This window comes from Tyto alba, unplaced genomic scaffold (genome assembly GCF_018691265.1).
Source record: "Tyto alba isolate M040663 unplaced genomic scaffold, T.alba_DEE_v4.0 Super-Scaffold_16, whole genome shotgun sequence".
NCBI lineage: Eukaryota > Metazoa > Chordata > Aves > Strigiformes > Tytonidae > Tyto > Tyto alba.
The window spans coordinates 28,351,656-28,367,275 of NW_024881278.1; the positions used below are offsets into that span (position 1 = coordinate 28,351,656).

The 15,620-nt window shown below is 36.5% G+C and overlaps 1 protein-coding gene across 1 annotated transcript in view; it reads left to right on the plus strand.

Annotated features, from left to right (window-relative positions):
* The window catches only part of BTBD9 (BTB domain containing 9), a 134,966-nt gene that overhangs the window by 98,787 nt on the left and 20,559 nt on the right, over window positions 1–15,620 (plus strand). Inside the window, exon 10 of the mRNA XM_032985319.2 lies at window positions 1,857–1,964. Coding sequence (XP_032841210.2) covers window positions 1,857–1,964 — 108 coding nt within the window. The remainder of the gene's footprint in view (window positions 1–1,856; window positions 1,965–15,620) is intronic.

The following is a 15,620-nucleotide window of genomic DNA, read 5'->3' on the forward strand; positions in this document are numbered from 1 at the left end:
ATCTGTGGAAGTTCTTCCTCACAGCTGGAAAAAGAACCCAGGTTAGCTGTATTACCAGGCTCTTGCGCTTCTCAGTGCGTGTGACTAAAGTTATGCTCATTTAGGTCATTGTTGCAGTTACAGCTATTTTTGCATAGTTAGCTATGATTTGCCAATTTGAATACAGCAGGTTCATTTGCTTCTCTAACAAATAGCCAGATTTAAGCAGTAATCCTAGTAAGTGTTAGCTAACTTTGACAAGAACCTAAGGATCAAGAGACAGAATCAGTTGGTAACAGCCAATATATTGCAGCAGAGTATTTATTTTCCACTGGTGTATTGAGTAAAGGTTTAGAGAGTAAGAGTTTTAACAAAAACAAAATCAGAAAAACATAATTTTCCATGACAGATATAACGTGAATTATTCACTTAGAATATTGTAATTCAAAAACTTGGGATAGATTGATGAGAGAGCATTATTTCAGGGAATGGTAAATGCAGCACACTGGATTTGTCTCCACCTCTAACTCAAATAAAAAAGATTTCTGAAATTTTGTTTTTGATATCACATTTACCATTGCATTTATGTGAAAACAGTAAGAGCAGCAATTAGTTTTTCTAAACCTTACCCTGCTAATCAGTAGAATGACACCAGCCAAGGGTTTTACGCAAAATGTAGGCAAAACCACATATATTAATCAAAATATGGACAACATTTAACTGCTTCTAATGAAGAAATTACAGAAGTATCCGCCTGAAAGGGGCAATGGACTGGCCAGAATAAAGTTGTATAAACACCCTCTTGTAATTTGTGGATGCTTCATTGGAAAAGAGGATGCTTCATATTGGTTTGCAAACATGCTGGCTAGAATTTTTCATGGTTTCTGCTAAAAAAGGCATTCTGTGCTGGATACCTTTCTTAAGTGCATGTATCTCAATCCCATCTACTGAGGGGGAGAGGAGATGCAAGGCTCTGTGTTTTGCTTTAATTCATATCCTTAGAAATAAAATGAAATTGAGGAATGATGTTGAGGTTTCAAATATCTCTTACACAGCGAGGTCATCTCCATATAAAAAAAAAAAAAAAAAAAAAAAAAAAAAAAAAAAACCCAAACATTTGCCAGATGGTTTTTTTGAGAATGATATACTTAGGTTAAATCACATCCCTGATGCTATAAACCTTCCTTTCTGTGAGACAGGTATGGAAAGCGAAGACTGTTCAGTGTATCATTTTGAGCCCTTCCCAAAGAGCTGCGTAGTTGTTAGCATGACTATGGAATGAATCCTTGAGACCTCTATTCTTCCTTTATCTTCTGTGATTTTAGCAGTTTGGTTAACAGTTCACTGCCTTTTTCCTCATATTATGATGAACCAGGACGGAGAATTCCCATTTTCCTACTTGCCTTTTTTTTTTAATATTTCTAATCTATTTACCAAAAAAAAAAAAAGAGAATACAGTTAAGACAGTGTAATCTTTTTAGTCACCATCATCTTTTTCTTTCCCCTCCTAAACTGACTTTTCCAGACAGATCTTTAATTTAGGTTTAAAGCTGGCAATGCCACATGCCAAATAAATTAGTTCATTTGTTGACTTCCAAATAAGTGAAAACTAATTAGATGGATGCAATAGACTAGTGTTAGTAAGATAGTTATTTTAAGTCTGTAAGTCTATTACAGGCCTTAGGATAATAATACTAGAGGCACTCAAGTTTGAGATGAAAGAAACAGTAAAGACCTTGTTGAGTGTTAGAGGCACATTCCAAAAGAAGCAGCTAAATTTATAAAGGACTAAGAGGAGGAAATAAAGAACGGGAAAACTTAAGCAGCTTGGTTTAATGTTTATTTTACATATCACTCAACAACTTCTTCATACTTAGGTTGCTACTTTGGGACTGCGATGATCGGAGCTACAGCTACTACATTGAAGTTTCAACGAATCAGCAGCAGTGGACTATGGTGGCCGATCGCACAAAAATTTCCTGCAAGTGAGTTTAATTTTGTCCACTTATTTGCACAAAGTCAGAATTGTAAACTGTTTTTTTTTTTTCTTTAATCCTTTAATTCAGTACTTACATAGGTGACCTTTTGACTGTGAAAACAATGATCATTAAATAACCTGTAGATTATTAACTCTAGAACCCTGTAAATACAACTTTAGGATATAACAGCTTCTAGTGTGACTGAATATCTGGACTTTCAAACCAGAATCAAGTTCCAAAGATCCACATCTTCTAGATCTACTAGATCTTCAAACAATCAGTTTGATTGTTCATTCTCAGAAACAGTATGCCTACCATACCCTTGATTTTGTGATCACCCCACCCTGTGAAACATGGTAGGAAAGGAAAGAGTGCATGCTTGGTAAAGGATTTTCTTAACCAAATGCCTTTCTTCCTTATCAAAGCACATACATGTATTGTACCATATTTGAAGGGGGTGGGGAGAGTGAGAGTAGGGACCAAACTATAACAGGTTGGTTAACTAAGCTTGACCTTGTCTCTGTTCAAACGCAGAGTACCTGATTTACATTCATTGACCACTCTGCCTTTGAACAGGACCCTTCCATAGAAAAACATGCTTCTTAAAAGAAATAAAAAATAGAGAAAAACTTTCATTTTCATTCATATACCTAAATCAGGGGAAATCGGGCATGAATAGTCTCCACATATATGCTCTCCATTGGCTTTTCTGCAATTATTTGTTCTGGTGATAAAACACATCCTTCTATTACAGAAGAATAATTCAGTGTTGATAGCCTTCTTAAACCATTTGATAGTTCTAATTCTAAGAAAAGAATGACCCAGATACTTGTCATGGGACTGAAAAGACTGTCTGCAAATTTATACATTACATATCCAGAAGTCAGGTATGCTCAGCATTCAGTGATATTATATGATCTCCTGGCTGATTCCCAAGAAAGCTCAGACTTATAAAAATCTTATTTCCTTCATTTTCCTGGAGTCAGTTTTCCGTAAGATATACTTTCTTTCCAAAATGGAAGTCATCAGCTCATAGGAGAACAGCCCCCACCCATCCTGTATTTCTGCCAACCAAAACAGAATCGATTTTACAAATTCAGAGATGTATCTCAATTTGTCACATCAAGCAAGAGAGTTATTTAGTCCTTTCTAGCAACACTGCTGAAACATGTTTTTCTAAAGTTTATATTCCATCTCTTAACAAATAGTGCAATTCAAACATGTTATAATGTGGTCAAGATGTGTTGATGAAGGAGGACTTGACATGTCCTTTCACTGTTTGTAAAGGGCAGCATATTGATGAGCAGAAAAACCTGGGTTCTGCCTGCAAGTCTGGAGAAAGAGTAAAGGAGATTTAATCATTCTGAAAGGCATCTCAGCATAATAGATAAAATTCATCTTTTTGTCTGCCTCCAGCAGTGGGAACACTAAAAGGCTGAAACCACAAAAGAGAGACAGAGAGACTCAGAATCAGAATCTATTTGCACTTTTTCCTTATACGTTTTGATATTAATAGCCTGTAACAGTCGGAAGGAACACTTGCTTAAGGATGCACAGTACAGGTGAAATTACTGATTGACTGCCCAGTTCAAGTATCTACTCACCATATTCAAACCACACTTTTTTCTTTTTAAAGCCTTAACCTTGGACAAGTATAGGTGCATCCCTGAAATAAAGATAGCTGCCTTCTTATGATGTACTTCAAGATCTTGATTCAAAACATAGGTGCTCTGGAAGTTCTCAAAGTTGTGGCTGCAGGTACTATTTTTATGTGGATTAGAGAACTGCATTTTGCCTAACTTGCTCTGACAGATAGGCATCAAGCTGGCAAAATGCCGGTCTTTAATCCTGAGGTCTGCAGATTTACAGTGTCCTACCGCTGTCAGTAACTATCTGCTCTAAATAAATACAAAGACCTGATCCTGAAGCTTACAATTACAAAAGCTCAGTGGACTCCAGGACAATTCAGTTTAACAAGGACTAGAAAATGGTAAAGAAAAAGCATCAATTTGCAAAAGATCTTACTCCTCTGAAAGTTTTCTATCCTCTGCAGTTACATTTAAATACTGTATCATCTATAACTGAGATAAGTTGAAGGGTTTGTGATCTTCCCCATCCCCCTCAATTTTCAGGTGATTTCTTTGAATTTGACAGCACTTTTTCATGTTCAATTTAAATCTCTTGGCATTTATGATCATCAAATTGGCCTCCTTTTTTTCTTTACAGTCACACCACCACAGAAAATAAAACTCTTTAAATATGTTAAATTTTCTTGTCAAGTAGGATTTGCAGAAATGCTGAAATGACTTCAGCTCAAAAACTGCTTTGATTATAATGGCAGGGTGATAGCTCTGAATACTATATAAATAAGTATATATATGATATAGAAAAATAAGCATGTACAATAATATATATTTATGTATTAGATATTATTATATATTAAATATGTAAAATAAATATATAAAATATTATGTAAGTGCAGAATGCTACAAATGTTAGGACTGGTCTGTAAAGCACAGAGGATCATAATTGCATAGTCAGAGGTGGACCACTTATTTTACTGAAACATGGTATTATGACCTAGAAAGCCATGCTCTTAGTGCTCAAAACCAGGTGAATGTAGAATGGAAGAGACATTATCGTTCAGTGACTCACACACTGATTTAAGGCTCTCACTTAAAATTGTTGGGCGAGGTTTTAATATGGTGATGGAGACATCTTAAAGAAGAAGAGAAAATTGAACCAGTCACTGGTAGGAATATGTGAAGAACAACTGACTTTTTGGTGTAGTTCCTATAAGTTAAGAAAAAAAAAAAAAAGCATCTCAGAACAAAGTGAAAACATGGATTTTTTGCCATGCAAGCAAGCAAGTTATTTTCACTTTATATAATTTTAACAACAACAAACAAAGGAGGTGAAGAGTTGGATTTTAACCAAAATTAACAGATGGTGTAGTAAGGCAAAGATGGTACAGTTTGTCTGGTTTACTGTGATAGTGTAATGGTAAAGATACTCCTGCTGGATGCAAGAGATTACTCTTTTTCCCCTGTCTCTGTCCTTTCCCTTACCAGGATAACTTTGGTATTTTACTCAAACAGCACAGCTCCAACAGAGAGAAATCTGCCTCTGAATGCTTTTTAGTCAAGTGATTCAGGCACTCCTCCAGGAAAAGCAAGAATCAAACTGTGCCTGGATTTGACTCATCGTCAGGTTTAGGCAGACAGTTAGATTCCCGCCCTGAGTAATTTGCCTTAACCAGACCACAGTTTAATGGGGTGAAAGCAACAATACCCTCATCTCTTTCTTCTCTGTATGTTTATGAATGCCACTCTCACCTGGAAAAAATGAAAGATATCTTTTCCTAATGTGGTCAAATTTTGCAACTATTTTTTGTCTTGAACAAATTCTAATTTTTTTGAATACTTGGACATCGTGGCCCAAAAAGGACTGATCCTACCTTGGAATAAAAATTATCATCACTTAGGATTATGTGTCTTTGTTTAAAGAAAATGAGAAGTAGGTATGTCCTTGCATGGGACTATGTTTGATTACAAGTACCTGTCAGAGCAACAGTCAACTAAGAACCATTATAGATGTATTTGTGTCAGGCTAAAATATGAATTCTTGCCAGAAAGAATATGCCAAATGATGTCTGTTTCTCTTACAAATTTTGGAGGTATGAGTGCAGACTAAGTGGTTAATAAGGTCTTGAAATCCATGTTTACTCTTTCTGACAATAGTTCTGGGTTTAATATACTACAGTAGACTCCGGAAAAATAACTCACTTGCTTTTCTGTGTAGGATATGCTGCAGTAGCAAACAAAAGTGCATGGAGTTAAAACATGGGAGAATTTCATAGGGGCCCACATTTGAAAAGACAGAATACTTGCAGTGAGAAAACTTACTTTTCCAGTAATATTCTCCATTCACTTTCCTGTCTTCAAAGACATGTGGATAAGAGATGTTTCTTTGCTGTTTGCTGCCTGGCTCACTTCCTACCCGATTTTTCAATGGAGTTACAGTCCTTTGTGAAAATCATTGGCATGCTGACTTACAAGAGTCCCGTGAGGTCTTCAATTCATTTTGCTGAATCTCTGGTACAAGGGGTAGGATGAACTGTAAAGGTAGCAAACACAGGCCTCAACAGACACCTTTGATAATCAGTAAGTGGCAAACAAAACTATGAGAAAATTAAATTATGTTTAAATAGCATATATTGTTTTTTGCAGTCTTTTGAAGCGTGATCTTCCTCTTTAAACTATCAGTATGCTGCTTTGGCTTGGTTTAATGGTATTTTTAATGTAGTATTTTGTGTAAATTAATAATTCAGTGCTCAAAGACAGGAGCTGACAGGCTACTCCTCACCTCCTATTCTCACACTTTTAAAAGGCCGAAGACAGAAACTGGATGTCTATTATCTTCACAGGGGAAGCTTGCATACCTTCCCCGAGTGAGAGCCAATTAATGCATACGGGTTGTGTAATTGTCAATTTTCAAATGCTCTGTGGAGGCTATTTTTTTTTTTTCCTTCTCCACAATAAGCTGTTTTTCTCTACAGTATGACAGTAATGAAAAATGGTCATGTTTTGTTCTGTTTTTTAAAACATTTATGATAAGTGGACCTGAGCGTGTTAGTGTCGAACAATAGAGACCTGCACTTGTTGGAAGAATTTGCTGACAAAGCGTCTGAAAGTCAAATGAAAAACAGAAGATGCCAAAGGCCAGTAGGAGTCAGACCTCAGAGTTCATGACACTTGATAAAATAAGCCCTGTAAAGACAAATACAAAAACAGGCTATCATGACAGTTATCATCTCAGTATCATTCTTTAAAGTAGTTATTGTGAAATGGATCTGATCCATTGGCAGCAGATATACCATGTTCAATTCCTTAATAGGAAAAAAAGGGTCTAATACTCTGATAGAGTTTGGGAGACAATGAATATTGTTTATCAATGGGCATTTGTAAGGCAGTTGGTATCAACTGTCTCCATGACTGGTTTGGGACAGTTTTATGATTTTCTGCTGGAGGGCATGACTTCACTTCAGAAGTTTTATAACATATTGCATTATATCTTTTTTATTTTCCTTTTCCCTGCTGGACTCTTTGTTATTCAGAGGATTCTGCTGTTACAGTAAATACTTAAAAACTTCCAAACTTAACTTCACATTTCCATTGCTTATTATCTTTTTATCATAGCTATTTCAAATCCTAAATTCTCAGCTCAGTTCCCCTCAAATTTTTTTTTCTATACTTTTTGTATGAATGTAATTAGTACTTTCACATGAAAAGCCCTTTGGGATGTGGATGCAAGACTCATTAACAAAATCTATTAACTGCCTTCTGATTGATTTTTCAAGAATAATTTTCAACTTTGAAGTTAACTGCTCTTGTCTGGTATTTCATATTTTTATCCTATGATGTACTATGTTCATTTCCAATTTTCAGGCACTGCTGTATTTCCTTTGATAATAAATCATAGGTAAAGAACACCTAGAGAGATCTAGATCATGGACTTAACAGTTCTAAACCACTTTTCAGATGGATTGAGCATGTTTTCCATGTTGTCTAAGGATTTCAAGTGAGAAAATACTTTGGCTTTACACAATGTTAGTGGCAAACTCAACTTTGGATTTTTCTTTTCTGGGCATATTTTTGCGAAATCAGGCTAATTTCTATCATGATGTTATTATTTCTTTTGCTGTAGAGATAATATTGGAAGTGTGTGACTACGTTTCCTCTTAAATGTGTGTGGCACGTTACGTACTCATATTTGTAGTTCCTTATAGTTAGCCACAAACAGCAGCTTTTTTCTCCTGTCCTCTTCTACTTCCTCCACTTCACTCTATGATCCCATCTATAGAATTCCCTCACATCCATTTTCATCCATCGTTATTCTCCTTAACCACTTTCATAGGACAGTTTACTCTCATAATAAAACATCCTGAACATTTCTCAGCCCTCTTGCCTTTCCAACTGCCCATATACTCAGATCACTTTTTCTGTTGCTTTGCATCAGTATTACATACATCTATTGTCCTGTCATACCTAGAATGAGAAAATCACATTTTTCCCAATTTTTGTATAATCCTTAATCCTGTCTCGTTCCTGAGCTCCCAAGTGGCAGCGTGGAACAGGATAAAAGGAACTACTCTTGTACCTGTAATGTCAGAGTATTGTGACCATGCTGCATCCTATTTTACATGAAGCTAATTTCACAGCAAAACTGTTGTTGTACCTCTTCTGTCAAACAGAGTATATTTTAACCATGGATTCATCCTATTTTACACGTAGAAAATTTCACAGCAACTCTGAAATCCAAATGCCTCATTCAGAGTTGCAAAACTCACTGTAGCCTCTATCATACAATACAGTGATAAAATATATTCAAGTAAGATGTCTAGGAAATTGCTATATTGTTAAGCTTAATTTCAAATCTCACTTCACAAATATAAACCGAGGGTTCTCATTAATCTGTTCATTATGCTGCTAGTAATGCCTACTGGAGCAAGTCAGATAGATATAAAGGGTTATTTTGTGTAATTATTGAGCTTAAAAGTTCTGAATGATAGAGGCACTGAAGTACATGTTTTTCCTTGTGTTTATACGCTCACATTTTGAAAGATTCTAGTAAGGCAAAAGAAGAAAGAGGCTCCAGGTTCACAGGTGTGCCTTATTAAGCACAAAGAATTAAGGTTTCACAGAGAGAAACCAGAGTTGTAACCCATTTCAGAGCATTAGGAGCCTCTCAGAAGTGTGGAAACTGCATCTAACGTTTCATTTGGTAGCTTTTATTTTAGCTGAGTCTAGTTTGATTGAAGGAAGATCTGTCTTCTTTTATGTTTCATACCAGTGGTTCAGGATCACAAGAAGGTTTTCAAATTGTTAATTTGTCTTTTTTTCACTTCAACCTTCTAGTTCCTTGTGGTTGCTTTTCAGCCACGAATATACATGGATCTTTTGAACAGAGTAGCAAGGAGTTGCAAACTGCAGTGTCTTAGTCTCCCTTGAATGTTTTGCCATTCCCTTAATTGCAGCTCTGCATGTGCCAGATGCATTGAAGCCTTGCTTTGCTCCGCTTTGCCTTGTGACTGGCATGTTCTCAGCTCCTCTTAATGTGCATTACTGTGAGGAGAATGAAGAAAACATCACAGTAACTCTGACATCAGTTTGTTAGCTCAGTTCTGCCTCAGAGAAAATAAGCCATACCAAAGGACAGCCATAGTATCATTGCCTGTTTCTTTTAGGTATTGGATTTTAATTCCATGCCATCAAAGACTTGAATGACTCTTTCAAGGCCTGTAAAAATTGTCAAAGTAACAATATAAATAGAAGTATGTTTTATTACTTTGCCATATATCATCAAAAAAAATTAATTTTTGTGAGGGGAGGAAAAGGACACTCGAAATAATAATTATCCCAAAGTATAATGCTAATACACACAAATAGCTTTATAAAAAAGCCTCTGCAAAGGGCAAAGCTGTGCTGATGAGCTCGAATTACATTTGTTCTTTTCTGGGTTGGAGGGTATAAGCAGAGAGAGGACTTTAAACCCTTAGTCCACAAAGGTGAATTCCTAGGGAGGTCTCCAAACCTGCATAGTGTTCTCTAGGAATAGGTCACTTGATTCCTGTGTTACTGAATTTGTATTCACTTTAGCTGTTTTTTGGTGTTGGGTTTTTTTTAATACTTCAAACAGTAATATAAACCCTGAAGAGAATATGCCTTACTCTTCAGGAGTGCATAATCTACTTATGCTGTTCTGTTGATAGTGCTTTACAATAAGGCCTGGTTTTCTACTTGCCTTGGCTAAATAGCATGAAGTTTATATTGGCTTTTCATAGTATTAAATTCAATTTTAATGCATTTGTGAGCACTTTTTGGTTTTGAATTTCTTTGAAAATAAATAGTGGTAATTAAGTATTTGTAAAATATCTGTTGCACAGTCTTCTATTTAAAATAAAAATCAGAGCAAATATTTGTTTCCTGTCATTAATTATTATAATTATTTTATAATTACTATAATTTATTATTACACTGACATTTCAGTAGAAATTAAACTTCCCAATGGCTTTGCCTTTTTGATTCTTGCCAGATGGCTTTCTAAAGTTTCTGTGATAAAACAGCAAACTTCTAAGTTATTCTTATTATAAGAGATTATGTTTTAAGTATAAACTAGATCTCACTCTTTACAGATAACCACTGCTTCTACTGTAAGTGCTAGATACAGGCAGGGATTTTAGTAAATACATTTTCATTCTGCTTTGAAGAGGGAAAAGACAGCAGTGAAGTGGAGAGAGGCTGTCTTAATTGTTTTATCAGCCCCCAAATATGTTTCTGATATTCAGACAATATTTATTTATTTATTTATTCATTTCCTGATTATCTTACTTCCTGGGTTGTTATTCATAAAGCATGTTTGGTTTGACCAGGTAGGGGTTTGTTTTCCATGTTGTGACAGTGGATAGGATACGGTCTGGCTGGTTTCTGGCTGGTGCACTCATTCTTGCATATTCTGCACTAGTGTATTGGTTTGGGCTGAAACAGAGTTAATATTCCTTTTCAGGGACTAGATGAGTGCTGTGTTTTGGATTTAGCTTTGGGTTTGGTATAGGAAGAATTCTGATAGCACACTGATGTTTTCAGCTGCTACCGAGACTTCAAGGACTCTCCGACTCCTCATGTCCTGCCCGTGCGCAAGGGCACAGGGAGCAGGGAGGGAGCACGGCCAGAGCACCAGACCCTGATTGGCCAGTGAAATATTCCATACCATGGAACATCATGCTCGCTATATAGAGGAGGGCTGGTGGGGAAGGAGCTCTCTCTCTCTCTCTCTCTCTCGCTTCCAGGATTGCGACTGTGGGATCTTGGTATTTCGGGGTCGCTGGCCGGGAACGGGCTGGGGATTGGTTAGCGGGTGGGGAGCAATTACACTGTACATTGCCTGTTTATATATTTCCTTTTTTTCCTATCATCATCATTGTTCTCGTTTTATTGCCATTATTAAACTGCTCCTATCTCAGCCTGTGAGTCTCCCTTCAGCCCTCTGATTCCCTCCCCCATTCCCAGGTGGGGAGGGGGAAGGGAGGGTGACCGGCTGCGGTGGTTGGTCGCCGAACAGGCTCAAACCACGACTACTAGCCATTCTTTCATCTGTATATTCATATTTGCAACTACTTAACCCAACTGAATCTGAGCAAGGCCAGCTGCTGCCAGAATCACGGATTTTGCGCTACCTTTTAAGTAGTGTAAATTACCATGATGATGATACGCCATGGGGCTTTCATCACATGCTGTTGCTGCCATTTAATGGTCTGAGACATAATGTTCCTGTAGATTTCTTGCCTCCTGTTTTGATGCCTGTGACTTAAAAACATATTAATCCAACATACAGTTACAGTTGATTTGTCAAATTTGCATATGTTGATGACATTTATTTTAGAAGTTATCAATGCAAAATCATGGGTAGGATAATCAGATTTGTCCTCTGCATCATTTCCATGCATAGTGCTCAGCATTGCTTTCCCTTCTGACACAGAGACTTTTCTTGTTCACTGTCCACTGAGCAACAGAGTGGAGACTTGCACACGTTTGAGATTTTGTTTGAGCACCAAGTTTCTAGAGCTTTTCAGTAGTTTTTGTTGTAGTTTTACTTGTTTTTTCCTAATGACAATATGAATTTACTTTAAACTATTTCACTGGTTACTTTGTATGCATTTTGATGTTTTATGGTAAATCTCACAATCTGAGACATCAACCCTTTCTTAGGTTTTTTGTTGTATATTTCACATACTCATTGACTAGATTCACATGCACTTCAATGTCTGTTGACTTTCTCAGTCCATTTTCTTTTTCTTAATTTTTACTATTCCAGAGACACAGCATTGTGTAGTGGTCAGAATATTTTCTGGGGATGTGGGAGGGAAGAACACAATAGAATCTGAGATACTATTACTTATTCTAATACTGGTTTTCCTGCTTGTTGTTAGGATAGATTTATACAAACACTGAAATTCAAAACAGAGTTGTGTTTCCTTGAGCCCATGGACCAGATTATAGAAGCATTCAGACTTTGGTTCTGAGAACATGTTCCCTTGGTTCCATTTTAAAACATCGTTATTCTCAACTTCACTTGACTTTCTTCTGCATTTACTTGAACATAGTACCATGCCTCTTTTCAGCAAGTGCCACCAAAACAGCTAAAAATACTTCACCAGTGTTAATGAATTAGGTTGTGTAGAACCAACGTTAAGTTGGTAAATACGATGTGTATATTGTAGGTAGGGGGACACTCCTGGATACTGAAGCTCCAAGACCTGATCTACGTATTCTTGTGCTTGAGGTTAATCATAAAATTTGTCCTCTCCTCTTTGTACTCTTTCTTCTTGACAATCTGTCATCTCTGACAGACTAAAAAGGAAATGAGATGATATAAACACTGTGATGTTTAGTAAAATGTGAAACCTTTATGCCTTTTGAAAAGTTTAAGGGTGCTGAAAAAAAATTCTGAAAATAAGATAATTACAAGGAAATGCATGCTGAGATTGAAGAATGTAAGATTTTTGGGACACTGAGATGGATACCTGAGCAGCCCATTTCTGCAGTAACACCTACTGGGTCTATAAGTGCTCCTTACAGTGTAGAGATACAGGAAATGCATGTATTCCTTGGGAATTATATCATGACTACATTGATATATTTTGCTTGATTGTACTATGGTCAGTTTTTAATATTAAAGGTCAGTAAGATGGTGAGTTAGTTATACTTTGCATGTTTTATTGGTATAAAACCCTACTTTGGAGATGAAGGCTAAATGTGAAGATAATGTGAAATGATCACTGTGTCTTTTAAACCATATACATAATGCTTTGCCAGAATTAAATTTTGCTTAATGTGTAAGCATTAATTTTGTCTTATAAACTGTAGTTGATATCTTGGCTGTTGCTCTGTCTTACAACAAACACCATTGTTTTCAGTTGTCAGCCTCACTTAAAGATACGACCTGTTCAACCTTCTGTTATTTGCCATGGAGAAGCTTTGATAGTGTAAGAAAACTTGCTCTTAGTAGGTTTATTCCTTTAACTTCATTCTGTTGTTCAGCTCTACCTCAGTGTATCTTGCCCCTCTCAGATATTTGTAAATTCTATCATCCTCCTTCTGTGATTGATTGCTCATGCAGGCTAAGAATATTTAAATATATTCCCCCCCATAAACATTTGGGTCCCAATTTGACCTACAACATTAAGCAATTCTGGAAAATCCTATTGTCTTAACAGGTATCCTTTGTCAACTATTGCTAACTCTCCTCAATGTAACAGAAATCCTAATTTTCTTACTAGGAGGAGAATACTACTCCTCTCTTGCATCCTGCTAACCAAAGAGTTTTTTTCCAGTCATCACAGGAACAAATCTGCAGCTTTTGGATAAGGACTCAACAATGTGGTTTACTGCTTTTATATCATGGAAGGAGCCAATGGCAGTACATTGAATTGCCTTCACCAAGTTGTAATATTCTGTGGTGGGTTGACCTTAGCTGGATGCCTGGTGCCCACCAAGCTGCTCTACCAGTCCCTTCCTCAGCAGGACATGGTAGGGAGAAAATAAGCTGAAAGAAGGCGCTGTGGGTCAAGATAAAGGGAACTTAATGAAGAAAAAGCAAAGGCCACACATGGAAGCAAAGGAAAACAGAAGATTTCTTCTCTTCTTTCCATCAGCAGCCGATGTCCAGCTGCTTCTTGTGAAGTAGGGCTTCAGAAGACAAATGTAATAACAAATGCTCGCCCTCCTCCTCCTTTCTCCTAGTTTTTATTGCTGAGCAGATGTCATATGGTGTGGAATATCACTTTGGTCATTTTGGGCCAGCTTTCCTGGCGATGTCCCCTCACAGGATCTGCATGCATATAACAATGTGCATGCAGGCACCCACAGACATGCACACTCAGCACCTTTATAAATAAATACTACTACAGAAAGGTTATCTAGGTTATAGATGCCTCCAGCAAAACTGTCCCATTTATCTGCCAGAGATAAGAAAGGAATGCCTAATACATGAACTGTTGTTTTGCAGTTGTATTTATTTACTTTGAAATTCGGTGTTGCATAACATCATCTAATATGCCAATGAATAGGAGATGCCCAAAGGGTCATGAACTAGACAGTGTATGTAGCCCTTTCGTACAGGGAAAGCCATTAAATATAGGAACTGTTGACATCTACTTGTATAGTCAAGAGACCAGCCAGTTACTAACGCATCAAATATAGAGATTTGACCTAATTAGATTGTTGATATTCAGGATCTAATTGCATTATAACTCTGAAAAGTACACATTTGCTTATGCTGGGCAAAACAAGTATGGTCTTAAGTACTAGTATCCTATGTTGAGATATATGTAGTATTAAGCCACTAATTTATTCACAGTAATGTTTTTACCAGGACAGATTATATCCATGAATCACAAAATGGAAGAATTATTATATCTTTAGGTTCATCCTTTGGGGATTTCTGCGCTATGTGTTATGTGGTGTATTTTTTTAGAATAATGCTCCATCAGTTTCTGTCATATACTGGCAGGTATGGTGCTTCCATTCTGGTCTTTGCTTTTCTATCACACCAAGTTCCCACAGTAAGAATTTTTTTCTCACTGCCAGTACTGAACATCATATTACCTAATTTCATTCCATTATTTTTCTTGTATCCCTGTAAACCAATTTTTATTTCTTAATGGTTTCATACCCTTCAACTACATATTTATAAAGTTATTCTGCCTTTTTCCTGTTGCCTCAGCTGCTACTTAAACAAGTTTTGCCTGACTTTATTTTGTGCTCTTTCATCATGAGTCAAGTTTTCTGTTTTTAAAATTGTATTTGTGAATTTTACCCAGTTGTTTGTCTATAAATTTTTAAGGTACAGAGTTACAAATTAAATACTAAAATTTAGTTAATCAGAAAATATTGAGAGGGGAGCTACATTTTCTCTGTTCTATAACATTCTAACAGAACAAAACCTGTATTTGTTATTTTTGTCTGTCTTAGTTCACTTTAGTTTCCTATCTAAAATTACTGCAGTCATGGATGTAGGTTCAAGTTTTTTTCTAGGTGAGTTTCAATCTGAGGTTGCAAGGCTTTGTTTTCTGACCTTGAGGTTAATAGATATTTCAGTGTGGTTGGAGAAAGGGGTACAGTTTTCCTCCCTTCCATTAGCAAACCTCAATATATTTGTATTGCTGTTATGAAGGGGCACATGCTGATTTACTTTTTTTTTCCACTATTTTATTCTTCTTAGGGGCTGTAGTTCAATTTACTGCATTCCTTGGTGGTTTGACATGTCAATTAGATGTTATCGACAGTAATAGAAGGGCAGTTGTTGCAAATGTGAAGTTTTTACGAGTGGGCCGTGAAATCACACCCAAGGGAATGTAAGAGAGAAGCACGATAAATACAGTGTTAGTCTACGTGCTGCCAAGGAACTGATTAATAAGGATCATGATTCTGTCTTATATCTCTAAAAGTACTATTTATATATTTGCTGTTAATCAACTATTCCATTTGTATGAAATTTCATATAATAAAAATATTTTACAGTCTGTTGCAGGATAATGGGGGGAAGAAGTCTTCAAAGTTAAAAGCAGCCCACTAGTTGTATTACTGGGTATGTTAATGTGTT